At 44.9% G+C, this 19,879-nt stretch overlaps 1 protein-coding gene across 2 annotated transcripts in view; it reads left to right on the top strand.

The window, feature by feature from the left end:
* DPYSL2 (dihydropyrimidinase like 2) overlaps window positions 1–19,879 on the top strand; it is a 55,228-nt gene that overhangs the window by 21,344 nt on the left and 14,005 nt on the right. For both annotated transcript variants that reach the window (XM_072846054.1, XM_072846055.1), the window contains exons 4-7: window positions 13,073–13,237; window positions 14,372–14,433; window positions 15,598–15,678; window positions 16,578–16,646. In XM_072846054.1, coding sequence (XP_072702155.1) covers window positions 13,073–13,237; window positions 14,372–14,433; window positions 15,598–15,678; window positions 16,578–16,646 — 377 coding nt within the window. The remainder of the gene's footprint in view (window positions 1–13,072; window positions 13,238–14,371; window positions 14,434–15,597; window positions 15,679–16,577; window positions 16,647–19,879) is intronic.

Below are 19,879 nucleotides of genomic sequence, written 5' to 3'. Positions count from 1 at the left end.
CCGCCCCAAAGGAGGTCAGTCTAAACCGCAACAGGAGTTTAGAGTAGAGTTTGGAAAAGGGCTAGGCAGAGGTCTGGGGTAAGGGCAGCTTGGCATGGGGTAGTATTTAGACCTACCAGTGAACACTAGACCATATTCTACCCTACTGGGTGCTGCTATTTTATATTATCGGGGCTAGCCCTGTCCTGGAAGAGAGCAAGAGACGAAATGGTGGGCAAAGGAGGATGACGGAAACAGAGACACAGAAGGAGGTGGCACAGCAGTGGTTGTGCAGCAACTTGCGGCCGAGCTAGAAGCATAAAACCAAGCGTTTTGAGTCCAAGGGCAGTGACCACAGAGCTGCAGTGTCTCACCAAGTCTCTGTGGCTGTGTGTACACAGCACTGCATTGTTCCGCAGACACCGGCCTGAATTTTGTTTCTTTTTGCACCCAGTAGCAGAGATAAAAGAGGAACTGTGCGGCGGGGCACTGGCACTTCAGACGGGCTGCGTTGGGGTGTATGGCTTGTTTCACTTTCTAGCAGCTGGTGGTGGTTCTTCTGCAGCAAAGAAATGTTTAATTCTCTGGAAATGTAATGAAAATGTCCACTTGCTTGAATGAAAGATTATTGGTGATTTATATGGGTAGAGGCTTCCTTGAACTCTGTTATTAAGAGAATGGCATTACCACACACGAGTGCAGAGTCCCTCTGGCCCTCTCTCTCCTCTCCCCAGCTCCCCTCGGTGCCTTTTATACCCCCACACTCTTCAGCCTCTGCACTGATTCACGCTAAATCTTGTTCGCTTCACTGACTCCCAGCTTCCTGCTGATGTGTTTGTTGCTTTCATTCAGAGCAGGCTTAAAATCATTAATGAGAAAGTCGGTCTGTAAACAGGGATGGGCACTCCCCCGTTGCGAGCTACTCTTCTCGAGCTTTTAAACCCCTCTAAGTCCATTAGGCATCTCTGCCTGCAGTAGTGTGTGCAGCTACTGTACGGACGACAGCTTGCCTTGCTGGGGCCGGCTCTGCTTCCAGCCATCCCTGCGATGCTGACTTTCTGCTGGATGGGATCGCCTCTATTGTTCTGATGGGGTTTCCAAAGGGATCTCGTTGGAAGTGAACGAAACGAATCTGCCAAGCCCTTGACGTCTCTTGCCGGTTAGCACAGAAGGAAACAGCTGTTCAGTCCTCAACATACGTTGTGTGTTATTGTGTGCATTTTTTTTTTTGTTTTTCCCTTTGGGCTGCAGCTATTGTTTGTCATCTCTTTGCCGCTGAGAGAATAGGCTCCTGTGAGGAACAAATGAGGGCTTTAGGAGCTGTGTAGCTTTGCCTGAGGTTATGCAGGAGGCCTGTGGTGTGATAGTGTCTTTAACCCTGGCTGTCAGATATTCAGGCTAATGACTGCCTACCAGCTGGGCCATCTTTCCTTCTTAGTGCTGAAAGGTGAAATCAGCAGTGTCTGGTTTTGGGCTGGAGTCCTGTGAAACCACTGCAGTCCAGCATGGCTCGTGGGTGAGACAATCAGTAGACTTTTCCCTATTTTCCCATCTTCTGCCTTCCCCAGAGCTGCTCTGGATCCCGGCCCTTGCTCCTCTCCCAGCCTTCTGCCTCTTTGGCAACACGGGTTTTTTTTAAAGAGCAGGTGAGCGGGGCCCGTGCTCCGTTTCTGTTTTGCCCTGTTCTGCTCTGGACCCGCTCCACCCCTGTCGCTGCAGAGGAAGGAGTGGATGGCGGCTGTCCCACAAGTGCCGGAGACTGATTTAGTTATGAACAAATGAATGTTGAAATGGCAACACCACTGACGGTGCAGCCGTCTTCCTGCAGATGTGACTGACCTAGATTTTTCCATGCATCCAAAAAGAGGGATTTGGCACTCACTCAGGAGAAATAACCAATGTTGTCTGTTTATGCAATAGCACTTAACACCTCTTACTCCATATAGTGGATGGGATCAGTAGTGCTGCTTTCCCACTGCATGGAGAAGAGTTCACGTTCTTTTGTCTGAAGAGCTGCTTTTAAATGCTTTGCTTGCTTTCATGTGTCCAATGCTCTCATTCCCCAAGTCCCACGCCTCATGGATGACACGCAGGAGAAGTAAAGAGCTAAAGGATATCACCGATGTGTTGTGTCTTACAGAGCCCCTTACATCAATGGAAAATGCATGTGATACTTTGAAGGGTACAGGTGTAAAAGTTGGGTCTTCCAGCTAAAGCCTGTCTACTGTAGATGGAAAAGCAGTCTTAAGAAAATAAAATACAATTACCTGTGTCCATTAAGGTAACATCATTAGCTGTCTGTGATAGGTTTTCAGGGCATGTGTGTTAAATCTTGCTAGATAACCTGTCTTCATCACCTTCAAGTTGAGAGGAGGTCTTAAAAGAAACAGCAGCAAATGGTGCCTCCAGCTCTTTTCTTGGCTTGTTTTTCTGGGCACGGATTTTTGCCTTCCTACCAGCGTTCAATCCCTTGGCTTCTTTTACCTTCCCGTGAGCTTGATGCAGCAGAAACCATCCTTGTCAGACAGGAACTTTTAACTTTCCACACTGAGAATTAGCTTTGCGTGTCAGGGGAAGGAAGCAAGTGATGCCTGAACGAAGTGATGGCTAAAACTAAATGCAGTATTTCTCACTTGGGGTGGATTTGGGCGAGTGCTGTCTGTAGAGTGCAATTTGACGTCTTGGGTCAGCGAAGTCTTTTTCCATCTTTCCTTCAGCCACTATGCCTTCAGTTCATAGATCCCATCTGTTTCTTAGAAACTGGATTTTTTTAATCTTTCTGGTCAGAGGGAGAAATGTTTAAGGAATACAAATTAGCTCCTCCTGTCTAGCATACTTTAATCATGCTTATAAATTGCTGGTTGTTACCAACTTGGGGCTGTGCCTGCATCTTTGCACAACCCTAACTCCCATGGAAGCCATGTGCATTTAAAAGGAATGCAGCGATGGGCACTTAAGAGTTATGGCTTCTGGGAAAACTCTTTTCTTCCCTTGATACACTACGGTTAGTGTTAGGACTACCTCTGTGACAATGGGTATGTCATTTAATTTCTCCATGCTAGTTGCTACCTCTGTCCATAATGGGAGGTGGCTTTGTTGCTGAGGGGTTGTAAGCTTTAATTCAGATTAGTTAAGTGCACCTAGACCCTCATGTTTTAAGTGCAAAGTGATTATTTTTATGTAGAGCTGCCTGTGAGCCCGATGCGTGAAACACTGGATGCCACCTGGCAATGAGATAGTCCCTGTCCCTCCCGTGCAGATGCAGACACCCGGTCCCTGCAGCTCACGATGCACAGCTCTGGTTACTGTCAGGCTACGAATAGAAGGAAAAACCCTGTGTGAGGGAGAGACGAGGTGAGCCCTGTGTGCGTAAAGTGCTTTTGGCTTCCTGGATCCTGAAAGCCTATTTTAAGTCATAGGAGGAACCGTTAGACTTTAGCATGCAAATGTTAACTGTGAAATCTGTCGGTGAATTTTCAAAGCCCGTCAGAAAGGGCCGTGCTCTTGGAAGTTCCCCTTCCTGACCGCTTCTAGGGCATATTTTCACCAGATTGCTTTGTTCCCGAAAGCGGTTACATATGTGCAGTGTGTATATTTTTGGAATCTGGGGGACTCTGTGGTGTTTTACATATGAATGAAATTCCCTGGCACAGCCTACAGGCAACGTGAGCTGGTAAAGGAGTTCCTTGAGAATGATCCCATATTATTACACAGCACTGCTTTTGTGCAAAGAAGGGGAAAAGTTCTCAAAGCGTAGCACAGCAAGAGATAGTGTAACCCGATATTGCTTCAAAAATCTCATTCCAGAAATGCGTGTCAGTTAATGATACTTCCCAACAGACTTTTCTTTATTTCAGATGAGTTTTCTCAGGATTTGTATCAGTGTCCAAAGAGAAGAGTTCACCTACTGATGGGGTACAAAGTACTTTTCAGACTGGTGTGCAGAGACTCTTTATCCACTGTGAATTGAAAAAATTTTGTAAAGTCTTTGTAGCACAGTGGTAGCTGGAGAAAAATGTAGATGTGCAGGATGTTCTTATGTGAAGTAGAATTAGGCCATGGTAGCAAGACCAGAGTTTGCTTCTGCTGCTTTGTGAAGCAGTTAGTCCTTTTGCTATGCAAACACTTTACAAAAGGGGAAAATGGCAGCTGTATGGAAATGACTCCCACCGAGCTGTCCCGCAGCATGGATCCGGGGGCAGTTCAGGCTATTGATCAGTCAGGCTTTCGTATTTGAGACAGGAAATTAAGTTGAGGTCTAGAATGTAAGAGCTGCCTGTAAAAGCTTAGTGCATAGGAAGAAATAAAAGGCAGTGTCTTGTATGTTTGAGCTTTCCTAACCAGTTTGCTGTAGGGGTCCTGGGTTGGAAGAGCCACAGGCTTAGTGTCCATCTTTGGGTCGGCCAGATCAGGTGATGCTCAGGAGTGCATCCTTTTCTACCTCAAACATGGTGCTTTGTGCCCGCAAACAAGGAGGGGTTTCATGGTCCTGGGAAGATACCAGACTGCTTCAGAGACCGGACAGGGCTATTTCAGAGCTGGAGGAAGGAAATTCGGCAGCTGGGGACTGTGTCACAGAATTCCTATTTAAAGTAAAGATGATCTAGTTAGGGCTTCCTACAGGTTGTTATTACAGCAATCTCAATAGCTATTTTTGCAGGCAATATTAGCCTTACAAAGTTGATAGAAAACTAGCAGATAGCTAGGTGTAGTCAGAAAATTGACGTGTGCAGTATGAACGTGCTGCTTGATCTCTGTCCTGCAGTAGGTTTGTTAGAAAATAGGTTCTGCTGCACCTCCACATCAGATCCCCCTACAGTTTCCTCTATGGACACATGGACATTTGGCTCTGATTCAGTCCTCGCTCCTTGTCTGTAGTTCTGTTTGACAGTCATCAAAGTCAGTGGTTTAACTGAGAACAGAATGGGGACTCTTAGTGTCTTACCAGAATTGGAAGGAGTATGATGGTGATTGATGAAAACCTCTTCCTCAAAGCATGATGTCACCTCATCACAGCCACGAGAAGAGGAAGTGTCTGGTCCTCGTCCAGCGAGAGGAGATGTTTATATGGCAAATACACAGAGGGAAAGGACAGGTTCACCAAGCAGATCTGCCCCCCCGCCCCCCCCCATTTCCCTCACAAGCTGTTGAGAGGAAAAAAAAAAAAAGTGATTCTATAGAATCAGAACTCTTTGCATTTAGTTTATTTTGTTGGAGAAAAAATGCATCTTTCTAGTCCTGAAAACATAAAGCCCTCTCAGAACCGTCACAAATTTCCATTGTAAAAACTCCCATCCTGCAGTTGTGTTCCTCTTCATCTCCAACGCCTCCCTGGGACAACCACGGGCAATGAAATGAAGCTGAGAAGCCAAAATCTGGTCTTGGCAACAGTGATGCAAATCCAGAATTGTTCCAGCTTCCCGGCTAGTGGAAAAAGCCCAATGGGCAGGGTATATCTCCACTGACCTGAGAGGGACAGAACTGGCTTACGGCACTTGATATCTTGTCCTCTTGGTTCTGATCAAACTTTTGCCCCTTGGATGTGTTGTTACAGTTGTGTTTTGCCTTGACTGGAAATCCATGGCTACAGAGCTTTTCTCAATCCCATTCCCTCAAGGTTTACAGGCTAATTTATATGGAAAAGTCTTTGAAGTCCTGTCTATTTTTTTCCGTGGGCTTCAAGTGTGGAGTATGCCTAAAAGAAAGAATAAACCTTGGAATCACTTAAATATCTCTTTAGAACTTGGCTGCCTGCCTCCTCTATCATGGTGACCTCCCAAGATACAAGCATAGCTTGGATGTACAATAAACCTGTACTGTAAAGAAATGGAGCCTTTTTTGACCTGATCTAAATATGTAGTCATTCTAGCTGTTGAAGGGGGTTATTAATTACTGTTTGGACATACAGACCCCTATTCTTTACATTTGTGTCCAGCTGGCATTAAATTATTAATCATATTTTGGATCTAATCAGCTAAAAAGACAAATAGCTGTATGACATCAGTGAGGGAATAACAGAACATTGCAGTCTGAAAATGTAATCAGTGTAGCACGGATATGTCTAATTCTTCTGAGCCTGGTCCAGCTTCTGATTCTCTGCATGGAGTCTAATAAACTGGATCTAAACTGACAGAAAACAACATGCAATGTCATTTAGCCTGCCTTTTCTTCGATTAGTTTGGCAGACACGTACAAGCCAACAGTCCTTGTGTAGTTGTATTAGCACGGTAAATGCTATTCTGCGCAAAGCATTGTTATTCTTCAGAACAATCTCTATATTTCAGTATCTTTTCTTGGGGGGAAAAAAACCCAACAACAATAAAATAATGTGGGAATAAATCCCCAGAAATATGCAAAGCTGAAATCTGATTGCTGGATCCAGGATGTTAAGAAAATTATTCATTTGACTTTTCATTACTTTCAAGCGTATCAGCTTAGGTACATCAGATGAAACGGTAACCTTAAAAGCGATCTTGTAGCTATCCTTTCTTGTCCTAGATCAAAAACATGACCCGGAGTGTGGTTTAGAGGAAGAACTGGGTATGAAATCAGAACATAGCAGATGCGAGGCTCTTTTAGGTTACTTGATTTGGGATTTTTGTGCTCAGAAGAAATGCTGAGGTCTCTTTCTAGCCTAAATTGATGCAGAGCTGGTGAGCTGGCAGCTGTGTTTCAATACTTCAAGCAGAAGTCTTGTTGCTGGGATGCTTGACTTTTGAACAACTTTGTTACTGGACGAGGCAGCTTTTGGTAGCTCAATTTCTTGACACGTAAAAGGGTCATAACGATATGTAACTAATAGTCGAAAGAATTGTGGTGTTTTACTAGCTGGGAGTTTGAAGTCTCTGGATGAAATAAGGTCTGTGATTATGGGATAAGCTTCTTGGGTCCGTCAAGGGCCTGACGTGCAGTTCACATGTATTGTTTTTATTCCACTCACTTTCATAGCATTACTCCCAGTTCACACCAGTGCCAGGAGAATACTCCTGCAGCCATAGACTAGCAACAACTCCAGACTTCTAAGTAGGGAGCTGTGCAATTACCAGGGATGAATTTAATTACAACCTCTCAATAAAATGGCTTGTGACAGAATGTACAACTCAATAAATTCACCAGATTTCATCACATGCAGTTGCTGTGAAGATTAAGTAGTATTAAATAGGCAGATGTGTTTATAGTGATCAAGCTGCTATTTAAAGTTTTGGGTAGGGGAAATCTGCCTGCTAACAGTTAAGCTTAAACGTTAAGGATTTTCACCTTATAAACTCCTCTTAAACAATAAGCACATTTAATGCTAGTAGGAGCAGGAAATAATGTGTAAAACTGCAGTTTATAATAGCAACTGGAACCCTGCGTACATGGTTTTATTACATACACAATTTTTGTGACATCTGACCCTAATTCACATTTATATTGTCCATATCAAATAGTTTTTCTCTTTCCTGGTAGTAGTGTTCATTAACTGAAGACCAAGAAAAATTTCATGCATGCTTTAGATGACACATAATTAAATCAGTTGAGAAAAACCTTTACAGGGGAAAGCTGAAACCAAGAGCTATTAATAGAAACTCCAGGAAGAGGTTGTTAGCAAGCCAAGGCCTGCTCAAATGAGGCAGGATGCAAAAAAGAAAAAAAATTGAACATGCCACAATACCAGGAAGCGATAAAACCCATTAATCCCCACCCATGAGGACATCCATCCAAAAAGTAAAGTTTTGTTTTCAAGGCAAGGCTCATAGCTGAACTCAGCTCTCCCACTGCAGCAATAATTTCTCTTGAGCTTAGTGAGGGGTCAAAAATATAAAGGCACGGCTCTTAAACTGCGGTTTTTTTGAGAGCTTCAAAGTGCCGGTGAGAGATTATATGGGATTTTTTATGGCTTCAGTCTCAAAGCATCCTGCAGGCGGTTGGTTAAATTCCCCAGTCTTCTGTGTGTGATCCCTCATGCCCAGGCAGAATAGCTACGTCCGTTCTCAGACTGGGCACTTGTTCAGGGCCTGAGCGAGAGCCACAGATATCCCCCTGCTTCAGAAAAGCTCTTAAGGCCCAGAAAGCCACAGCGCATCCGAGTTTGTAAAAGGAAGCCAAGATGTGATGCAACATTTTATAAAGCCACTCTTTAAAGCTGAGTTGGGCACCATTTTAAGTGTGCTGTGCAGTTAGAGGGTTGATAGGGTTTTAAAGTAAGTGAGAAGATACAGCAGTGGAATGAAGAACAAAGGTATTTTTAAAGTCAACCCTTAAGTGCACTGATCAGTAATGTGATTAGTAAATGCTAGTGCTTTATAAACCGATGCTGTCACTTCTCCTACCCTACTTAGATTTTTTTCATGCTTATGTTAAAACAATACTACTTTATCTTCCCCCGTACTTGGAGAGTTCCCTTTAAATCAATTCCTCTAAGTTTTTGCCTTCCCCTTTCATTTAACACCGAGTCCCTGATGCACTGGTGGTTGTTATCTCTCCCCCACAGCATTCAACCATTTCGGCTCATAGGACACATAACATTTCAGCGTGGCCGAATGCCAACTCTGGTATATTAAAGCCACATAGATAAGCTAACAGTGGTTAATGTTGTTGTCTCACTTCAGCTTATTGTCTGCCTTTAATCTTGAGCCGATTAATCTCTCCAAGGAGGAGCGAAGGATCATGAGCGAGACAGACAAAAAAACAGCCATGGATGGTGGGTGGGTGGGAGCTGAAATACTTGGAAGTAAGAGCAGATGCACCTTGTAAGCTTTGTGAAACTGTATGTAATGACGGGAGAGCAAAACCAGGCGCATCAGAGAGGTAATTAAGAGTCTTCGTGATTGTGGCTGGAACAGTCATGGCATATTGGGTACACAGGTGCTCAAATCCCACTGCCTTCCAAAGGGAGGTGAATGCTCGGTTTGTCTGGGAAAAAGATAAACACACTATCCAGTAATTTTGGAATCTTGTCAGTATCTTACCAAGGGAAAAATCAGATGATTTGTAAAACACAAAATCGTGTGTGTTTGTTTTTTTTAAAGCAGTTACTTTGCTGATGTAAACTGGCTTACTTGATTCTAAGCCGTAGGCTGTTGCATTTTGGATTCTGCATCTCAGAAAGTTAAAAGATAAATCTACAGAGTGTTTTCTGTTCATACCTGAGAAAACACTGTAATCCTAACCTTGGCTTTGCTGTTTAACTTGCTGAGAGTGTATGTTAAACAAAGAGAAACATTAGGATTAGGTCTGAAATTCACTCTGATTCAGGGAGCCACTACAAGGACCACAAGCTATTTAATTCCTCCTTTGAAGGTTTCAGTACTGATGAAGTGATACTTAAATGATCTTTTCCTTTTCTCTTTTTTCCTTCCTTTTGTTTCTGTTTTTGGAGCAAGCTTCGAGCTTAAACTGAGCTGGCAACTTCCTTTTCAGACCTCAGCAGCTGACATCATTTGTACAGCAATAATCAACAACAGGAAGAAAACATCTGGGCTTGGAAGCACGAAGAGATCAAGGCTGTAGTGGTCTAGAGAATAAAGGGGTGACAACAGTCTGTCTTGCAACAGTTTGTCCTGAGTGCGTCCTGCAGACGTGAGGCCACTCCAGCGGCTGCGGGAATTGAACATTCCTGGTTTCCGAGATGAAGGAACGGAAGATGGGGCAGTAAGCTGTCGGGTTCCCTAGAGAGAAGTGGTTCAGTGAGGTCAGGACAGCACACTGCTTTTCGCATGGGAACCCCCCAGGGTAATCTCCACGGCTGGGTTTGCTGCGTGCTCCGGTGGGTCAGAAGACCTTGTGTCCGTGGTCCTGTGACAGATCATACCCAGGGGTCATCTTGGGAACCTAGGGCTGTGGGAATGCAGCGGATGGAGCTTTCATCAGCTGCTTTGTACTGCTCTGGAGCTCAGGGACCTTAAAGAAAAAGCTTTTTGTTTTACTCTGAGCTCTTGAGCTGTGCCTGAGGACTGGAAGGAGAGCTTCCTCTGACCTCCATGTGGGCGATTCCTATCCTTACCAATAGGCAGAAGTAGTTGCAATGCTCAGTTCTTTTAACAGCAGGCGAAGAATCAATCTTGACTCTTCTCCTTTAAAGGATCTGGGCTCATTCTTACTTATTTGGGCTGCCCAAAACCCCAACCCTAGCATGTAGGGATGTAGGCCATGATCTTGCAATGTAGTTGGCCCCTTCCATTCTAATAAGGGATGGTAAAATCAAGGGGACATTTGCGTTTGTGTCTGAATTACTTCTAGACTAGCGCTTAGGGTTACATCCACCTTCCTTGTATCTTACGTGCAGCATCTACTGCTTCTGCTGCCTCACTTGCGGCAGCACAGCTTCCTTCCTGCTCCAGGATGCCGTGTGTCGGGCATCCCATGGTATGCTCTACCGTGTTGCTCCTTCGCCCAGTCTCTTTGGACTAGTTAAATCACAGGCTTTTGAAGGCTGTTGGCATACCTTGCATGTTCAGGCCTCCTTCTTGCTGACTTCTTCCACGTGAATGTAACAAAGTGGTTGATCAGTAATACTTGCCTGGCAGAGAGCTGCTATGGAAACAAACTGTGTTCTGTTTTGATGGGGATGATGGGTGATTTGGCTATCGGTGAGCTCAAGGGAGCTGCTATGAGATGTGTCGGCAGCACAGCTTCCATATGAGATATCCCTAATCCCCAGAGCTGACTTTCATGCACATATGCACCACTACCTCCATCCCTTATCCTTATTGCAACCAGCTGTGGTTTGGCTTTGTCAAAGATCTGATAGAGCTCCCTTACCCCCTCTCCCACTCCCTCCACAAACTCCCATTAGTCATACTTGGGCAGCGCATGAAATAAGATGGTGATAAAGCTCTGATCCTAGACACCAGAGTCATTCCTAGGGGCTCCGTGCTGGGCTGCGAAGACTCCACTGTGTTAACCCCTTGGTGCCTCCAGGCAGAGTTTCCTAATGCCCATAAGCTGTGTATCATCTCAGGGTTGGTAGAGCTCTTAGGGCACCTTTCGTTTAAGTAGAGATGGATTTATTGCTGTGGTGTGTTAGAGATTAAATGGGCTTTTTTGGCTTTTTAATTAGTGGGCTGAGGAAAACAGCTCTTGTGTTAAGGTACTGGCCATTTGTGAAAACTTGGGTTTTCTCTGTATCCCATTGGTAATGCAGAGAGAATGTTATTTTTCTCCTTGTTGTTCATACTACTTAAGCTAAAGATTAACTTTGGCAGAGTGACAAGGGGCTATGTACTGGCCAAGAAACAATTCAGTCTGGAAGTTAGTGGAAGGTTTCTGACCATTGGGGAGGAGGACCTTGTGGAGCAGAAATTAGATTATTTTTTTTTTAAAAACAGGACAGTTTATCGGCTGATTAAATTTGGGTTGCTTTTCCCAAGGGTGGTGAAAAGCGCATCCTTGATCTGATGCCAGCCACCAGGCAAATTTCAGAGCTTTCACTCATAGCATAGATTTCTCTAATGGGCAGGACACTTCTGTCAGAGCAGACGAAGGCCACCAGCCACTCCTGAACCCCTAAGCCACTGCTCCTCAAAGCTGCAGCTGTACTGCCAATGTATCAGCAAAGAACTGTACATCACATCCTTCCCTTTGCAGGCTAGCGTGATACTTTGAGGGGCAAACACAAGCCTTTTGGAAAAGCACAAATACTTTAACTGCTGTTTTGCTATCTGTCATGTAGCCACCTTTGCAAAAGGGAGGGAAGGTGGGCAGAGCTTTGTGGGAAGGGTGGTGGTTTTGGGTAATCCTCTCTGCTTTCTGCAGTGTTTGCCCATCTTGAGCATTGGAGAAGCTCGTGGGTTGTTCAGCAGAGCAGTACTGCTTTTGCAGAGGGTTGAGAGCTCCCAGTGTAGATCCAGTTCTTAAGGCAGTGCAAAACCAGTAAATCTAGGCTGACATGTCTGCATGGGGGCAAAGCAAAGCTTTGTACTTCACTGAGAGCAAGTAGGGCCCAAGGACTTTGTCTCTTATCCCAGTTGTGATTTAGAGCTAACTGCTGGGCTGATGGCAGCCCAGATACTCTCCAGTAAAGTTAAAAATAAACTGCTTGAATTTCTGTGCTGATAATTGAAGCAACTTTTTTTGTGTGTGTGTGATTTGATGTAAAGTCAAGCCAGGTCTCTCTTCCTCCTCAACAGTGCCTGCCCAACTTGTGACCCCTGAAGTCCTGCAGGCTTTTCCCACTCTCTCAGCAGCAGTTCAGTTTCTGAGATGCTGGCTTGCTTCTTTTATTTCACTGTGTCTGGTGAAGATCTTAGAGATCCCATGCGTTCAAATAAAAATTTGAATGCTATTCCAGTTACTGGGAGGAACACTAAACCTTCAGATCCAAATCTCTTTTGTTACCCTTTGAGGCTGTTCTGCATCTGTAGCACTGGTGGAGTATCCTGTAGCTGCCTGTGAACCCAGTTGCTGCTGGACTTGATGTGTTAGGCTGGAACGAGGATCAGACTGAGCAGATGGCAGAGGCAAGCAGGACCATCTTGTCGTCAGGAGGTGTCTCTCCAGCCATGGCAGACGCTTGCTCCTGCTTCTTCCAGTCCTCACTCGTACGCCGTCTCTGGAAGGTGCTCTGAGTTGGGATGCGTAGCACAAAGCAGCTCTGACCCGTGCGTGGAGTCCTGGGTTGTCGCTGCGTACGTGCCAGCAGTAATATGTCTTTGCACTCTGTGGACCCCTTTTCTAGCATGTCCAGAGGCACAGACAAAGTCGCTGCTTGAACACGAGGTGCGGTGTACTGAAAGCTGCTGACTGATGCTCACAGGGGATCTTGCCTGTGTCATTGTTTACTTGTCACCAAACAGGGGAGCGGTGTTTATAGAGCTCTCCGCAGTGGTTTGTGTTTGGTGCCCTAAGAATTTCATTTGCTCCGTTCACAACCAATTGCAGTAAACAGGCTGTAGTAATTGAACTCGTTCCTTCAGCTTGGCCCTGTAATCAGCTTCCTGGCTGCATTCTCAGATGTGGGGCTTTAGAAACCAAGTCTTTCAAACTCGAATATTTTAAGGGGAAGGCAATGTCCTGTTTTTGCAGCAGCCTCTGCAAAGCGTGCGCTCTATCTTGGACATCCAGGAAAGCTGCTGCACCAGCCATTTACCAATGCTTTGATTGTCTTTCCCAGTTGATCACGTGGTTCCTGAGCCAGGGACCAGTTTGCTGACTGCGTTCGACCAGTGGCGAGAATGGGCAGACAGCAAATCCTGCTGCGACTACTCTCTGCATGTGGATATCACCGAGTGGCATAAAGGTGTCCAGGAGGAGATGGAAGCTCTGGTCAAAGATCACGGTAAGTTCAGTTACTCAAAGCTCAGAGAAGCCTTTCCCCTCTTTAGTTTTCAGGACTGGCTCCCCTATTTTTTAGGATTGTCTCTTGTGGAATCTTTTACATCCCAATAAAGCTGTTCTGGGCCCTGACATTAACTTGGCTTCATGTGTGGACAGTCGCTGTTGTAGAGGGCTCAGGAGGATGGTACACACTGGTGTCGCTGCAGTGTGTTAGGTGGGCGAGCGTTGGTTTTGAGGAGGTGAATCTCTTGCTGCTGCCATGCAAAGGAGCACCTTTGTTCAGCGGACGTCTTTCGGTTTTCATTAGTGCAGCTAGGTGATAGGTTTGGCCATTAAACTGTTGTAAACAAGGGAGGAATCAGGCCCAGAAGGAACAATCCAGCACTGCTTGCTAAAAGTGGAGGAGAGCTGAATAAAATGACCTCATGGGTTTTTCCCCTCTTTAATTTCCTTGACGTTTCATCCTTAGGCTAGAGTAATTTTCCATCCTGTTTGTAGTTTAAAAAGACAACCTTTTACATTCGAATGAGTGCTTTCCCACACGTGCTGGGTGAGAAGTTTTGCTGGTTCAGAAGGCGGGAGAGGGAAAGCCAACTTGGGAGCACTCCCTGTGTCTTGGTCAGTACGAACACAGTGGAGGAGGGCATGCTTACAGGCACAGATTTCCCTTCGCTCTCGCAGGAGGGAGTGGGGGATCAGGCAGCCAGGCCCAGTCTCTGCTTTTGTGTGTGATGCATTTTGCTTATTTTTTTACTCAACCTCCTACAGTGCTGAATCCACGGAATTATTCTTATTTCAATGTTAAGTGGAAGCCTAGGGGTTTCGCTGTCCCCATGGCTGGAGTGCAGGCTCCTCCGTTCTCATCAGTTGTGTTTATAGATGCCACATGGCTGAGGAGATCCTGGCTTTATGCCGTGATCTGTTGAGTGCGTATGCCTGTGTGCACGCACGTGTGTGTACACATTTCACAGCAGATTAAAGTAATTTATTTGTCTACCCATCATTAGTGCTTGCGGGGGGGGGGGGGCTGACTCAGGGGGACATCTTCTCTCTGTGAGGAATGGTGTGTTTCCTAGCTTTATCTGTGCCTGCAATTTGTATGTCAAAGATAATTCCTTTGCTCTCTTTCTGCCAGGTGTGAACTCCTTCTTGGTTTACATGGCTTTCAAAGATCGCTATCAGCTAACTGATTCTCAGGTAGGAAGGCTTAATGTTCACTTCTGTCACTGCAAGCTGTGCCTTAGTCTCTTATAAGGGTTTAATTTCAATACACTTGGATCTGACATTCTCTTTTGGTTTCATTCTTTATATGCATAACAGTACCTAAGATTTGCAACAGTACCCAGAGCTCTGGTTTGAAGATATTTTTTTTAATTAAAAAAACAACAAAACAAACTACAACAAACCCTGAAAGACTTGGCTGGGGAAAGCAATGGCAAACCCCTCATTTTGAGAGATCTAAGGTTTTATTCCAGCTCCTTTGGTGTGGAAGCAGTGGCAGTTTTATAAATTGCTGCTTTATGCCTAGGCGCAGAGCAGGACAGTGAGATCTCTGGCATAACTGTTCTGTGTGTTTATAAGCTGAAACTGATCCTGCTCCAGAATTGGGTTTCTGGCTTTAGCATTAGAATCACTGGGACCTTAAAAAGGAATTGCCCTCCTGTTTGCTATTCTGGTGGGTATGTTTGGGTACATTTAATGGTTGAGATAGGCAGTTTATATTTCTAAATGTGGTGGGAGGAGAGGAATGCCTGGGAGTCATTTGGAACAGTGTAGGAGGCAGTGGTATATGACAATTATCTCTAATGACTCTGGTAAGCATTTTAATGAGTGACCATTGACGGAGCTGGCATCAGTTGTGGGTTATTCAACCTGAGCCCTCTCAAACTGGTTGCTGGAGTGGGAAATCACCCTGCTCCTGTCCCAGGCAGTGAGAGGGGTGGGTGCAGGTTCTCCTTGAAAATCACATGTAAGGGTTTTTTTGATGCCAGGCACCAGTAAATGAAGGCATGAAACAGGTACAACTCGGTGAGCTCCTTAAAATCATTCCAGATGTAGGCCCGTGCAGTTGCTGTTTCTGTCTCCAGCATGGTAAATATACCCAAACCTGGCTTTTGAATAGTGCTGCTCTGCCATATCAGTAGCATCTGACTATACAGATTGGGAAATTTAGGCAGTTGTAGGCAGGACAATGGATCATATCTATCCAGCAGACCACATCTTATATTTCTTAATGCTTCTTTTTCTCTTTTCCATTCTGCAAAATTTATGCTGAAGGAATCTGGAGTGTATACTATATAATAGGTATGTACCTGAGTGTACACTCGGGGTATATTGTACGGTATGTTTTCTGTCTTCCAGATATATGAGGTCCTGAGTGTAATCCGGGATATTGGTGCGACAGCTCAAGTGCATGCTGAGAATGGTGACATCATTGCTGAGGTATGTTATGTTTATTCTGTGGATTATTAACTTCAGAATGCTGGGAGGATTTAAATTCTAAATCCTTCTTTGCAAACAGAAAATCACCAAGACTTTTAAAAGCGTGGCATAGCTGTATCAAGGATGGAAGCAGAGCTGTGCATCAAATCTCATCCCCTTCATTGTCACTGATAAAGCAGGTTTTCATGGCAGCTTTCAGTTTGTGGTGGATATCGGCCATCTCTGCCTTTCTCCCCATAAGTGAAAGACTGTGTCTGGGTGTGACACTCACTGCGTAGAATAAAATGTTCTGCGGTAACTAAGACCAGGGGAGTGGGAAGGGAAATAGCTTCATACAGTACCTGGGATGCTGATGTTTGGGATCTGTTCATCCTTTAAACAGCAACAAAGAAGAAATGTTAATAATGTATTTGAATTTCATCTGATCTCCAGCTCATTTTATACATTATGCCTCAAGCATGCAAAACCTGGTTTTGCAGAGGATTTCTGCATTGTCTGACTGGAGAAGATCCCACCTGAGTCTTTGAGCCCAGTCACCTGCAGTTGCAGGATGATTTTTTTCATGAGATACTGTTTTGGCACATCTTAGGGATTACTTTAAAGACGCAAATGAGTGGTGAAAGTTGAGGGGCTGTGAACCCAGTGTGAAGCAAATCAAACTAAAAGGTTTCCCTGACCTCCTGTGAACAAATCAGCAAGAGTTTTGTGAGCTCTGGTTATTCTCAACAAGGGAGGTTGGACACGGCTCTGGTTGTAAGGCCCTTATGTAAAGCCCCATGTGATTATTAGCACAGATGCCTAGGATCTCACTTGTACCTCTTTCAAACAGCTGTGTTTGCTGCAAGAAAAAATGCGTGTTGCTTTAAATCTTTTTCCTGCTCTTTTTCTCTCTGCCTTAGGAGCAGCAAAGGATCCTCGAACTGGGGATCACAGGCCCTGAAGGGCATGTGCTGAGCAGACCTGAAGAGGTGAGGACTTTACTGCCTTTGCATTTATTCCCCCAATTTATAACATTTCTGCATTGCCATCAAGTACTTCATATTGGGATGAATGTTGCCGGAAACACAATTTCATCCTGGCTGTAAATATTATTGCTGCATGGGGTAAGAGAAGAGGCTAAGACACTTCTAGGGAGTAATTAGTAACTAGTCCCTTCTAGAGACTAACTGCTATGGGTACTTACGAGGAATTGAGGAGCCCCCTCCGCTTCTGTACTGGAGAAGGGGACATCTCCAGGGAGTAATTAATCCAGCCTAAGGTTTGATTCACCCTCTGGAACAGCTCATCTCTTTCTGTTGATTATTGGAGATGGTCTATAAAGGCTCTGCTCGCACATCAGGTATATAAAGTGAGGTGGGATGTGTTTGAACCACAGAGCCCATGATAAGCACTCAAGACACAGAGAGCTGTTGGTACTTAGCAGATCTTCAGTTCAGCCCTTTGGTAGCCCAAACTGGAATCCTACATTAGGAGACGGAGAAAATGTTGAACCTGAAGCACAGGTAGAGCACAGCCTACCTGAATCACCAGTCCCTTGATTCAGCCGCTGCACAGGAACACTTTAAGATGAAGTCCCTGAAGAATTACATGTTCTGATGGTGTTGGTCTTTATGGAGCTAGACCCTGAAGTTCTTGTAGTTTCCCATCACTTTAAGTTGAGTTTTGCATGAGTAAAGACTTCAGAATTTGGCTTTATGTAGGCAGGATTCTGCCACTGACTTTTCTAGATCCCATTTCTTGGGCTTCTCTCTCAGTCCTTATTTTATCCAGACTTCCTCTGACTCAGCAGAAATTGTTAATATATGCCCAAATCCTGACATTCTGTCTTAGGCACTAGCATAGCTTCTGTTACCATAATATTTGATCATTTGATGAACCTTTTACCGATGATGGATTTTTTTTTACACCAAGGGATTAAGTGGTTTGCTGAAGGCACAGAAAGTATGTACCAGAGAGGGGAGCTAATACTGGGATCCTAGCCCAGCACTTTAATATAGTTAACCTCCATAGTTCCCCATTGATTTCTCTAGGGTAAAGCACCCCAGTCCCTCTCACTCCGTCTAAGTCTTTAAAATAAATCTCAAGAGTAAGAAAGAACCTTAAAACTTTGCTTTTCAGGTTGGTTCCCATTGCATTCTTCATTTCCAGTCTTTCCGTATCTCTAAGCTAGACATCTCACCACAGCATTCTGGGTTTGTGAAGTCCGTCCGTTATGTACAAGCAGTTCTTTTTGTTCCTCCAAGATATCGGGGCTTTGCTGACTGCCAGATGTGGCAGCTGGAAGCTGGGTGTGTGAGATCATCCACACGTGCCCCTCATACTCCCTCTCCATTTCCTCCTCTTGGTTCAGACAAGCAGCATCCAGAGACATGTCAGTAGGAGTATAAATCATTCAGTTGCTTCATGCAGAAGGGGGAAAAAAAATGCTTGACTTGGGCAGTATGTGAATCCTCACAGAATTTGTGTTTGGCTCCAGGAGGTGGGATTTTTTGGTTCCTGGAAGTTGTGAGCAGACACTTGCACTGAGCCTTCCACTCACCCACCCCTGCTTTTTTTTTTTTTTATCATATTTTTTTGGCTTGCATCAGGAGAGCAGGAACAGATGCTGACATGACACGTGGGGCTTATCTGTGGAGCACCCCTAAACTTTTGTTGACTTCAAAGGAAGGCTGCTCCTTACCTTAAAGGATCTGGCTGTCAAACTAGCCAAGTTTTGTCTGGCTACTTGAAAGGTCATCCTTAGTGGAGCAGGAGCTTTCAAGTGTGAACTGTGTGGCTCCCTGGCTTGGTTGGTTTGTTATATCTGTCTTCTGCGCTTTGCAGAAATGTGTTCTTTCTCAGTATAGCGAGGAAGGCTGCCTGAGGACACGTGGCTGCCTCAAATGAGGATCAGTTGAGCCTCTTCCAGGGTCGCTGGGCAGGCTCTGTGCAGCTGAACTCAGCTGTGCTGGCTGCCCAGAGTGGAAGCACTTGGTCCAAAAGTCTCCTCCTTTAATGTCATAGGAAACAGAGCAGGAAACAATGTCATCTGGTTCCCTCCCTCCTTTTCTCCAATGCGGGAGTAACTTTGTGTTTTTAAAAACATATAACTCCCTTTAAGCTGGCTGATGACAAAGGCCAGATTCTGCGGGTGGCAGCAGATCCATAATTCCTGTTGACTTCAGTAGGAGCGGATGTTTCTTGGTATCCCTCTGGGGTGCGGTTAACACTAGAATTGGCTTTTCGTGCTGCCCCTTACAGGGTGGAAAGCCTGTCCTAAGGACTTTATGATGATTGTCATCTTACTGAAGAGCTGCTTAATTCAGACCTCCATCTACGGCAAACTAGCAGGCGTTGTTGAACAAGTCTAAAATATTTATTAAATCAAAACTCCCACTCAATTCAGTGAGACTTACCTCAGAGGGAAGCATTCAGGGTCTGGCCATATGCATTTGTGTCTTACTTGGAGCGTACACATCTTCTGAATTCCCAGGTTGAGCAGAAGGCATGAATTAAGGCTTAAGTTTCACTGCTGACTCATGGGTTTAGCTTGCTCACCTCAGTAACCTGGGTTAAGCCAAGGTGACGATGTTCAGCACATTGTTCCAGCCAGCAAAGGGAGCCTTAATTAAGACATCACCATCCCAAGTCAGCATCACCCATCACTTTCTGGAAAACTCTCCCCCTATAGCTGAGATCATTCTGTGATGACTTTTCGGAGCGATCCATCATTTTTTGTTTTCATTTTAGCCACAAAAACGCTGAAAGCACAAGCAGTCCAAGTGCTCCAGGAAATGTCTGTCTTTTTTTCCAAGAGAACTGCTGTGCTAGGGCTTCTAATGCATACTGGTAATTGCAAACATTCCCCTTTGGACTAGTCGTTGGGTTATTGTTATGTGCCTGTCACCATAGCATCTGGGCACAAGGCATGAATTCAGCAGCCTTGTTCTCTTCTGTGCAGAAAATATTCTCCTCCTCCTTAGCAGTTGCTCAGATGCCTTTTGGTCAAAAGTCTGAAGATGCGTGTTGTTTTATCCCTGCTTTGCAAGTGGGGAAACTAAGGCACGGCGTGGAAATGTGACTTCCAAGTGTTGCAGTGACAGAGCTGTGCACAGGCTTGCTTTAAATGGGCAGTTTGCAAACTGATGCCATTGCCTGGAAGCACTGGCCCGTCTGAGTTCTCTCCTTGTCTCTCAGGAGGCACAAGTATGCTTTTCTTGGC

This window comes from Ciconia boyciana, chromosome 25 (assembly GCF_034638445.1).
Source record: "Ciconia boyciana chromosome 25, ASM3463844v1, whole genome shotgun sequence".
Classification (NCBI taxonomy): Eukaryota; Metazoa; Chordata; class Aves; order Ciconiiformes; family Ciconiidae; genus Ciconia; species Ciconia boyciana.
The sequence above is the reverse complement of the archived record's forward strand: the minus strand, read 5'-3'. Positions and strand labels throughout refer to the sequence as shown.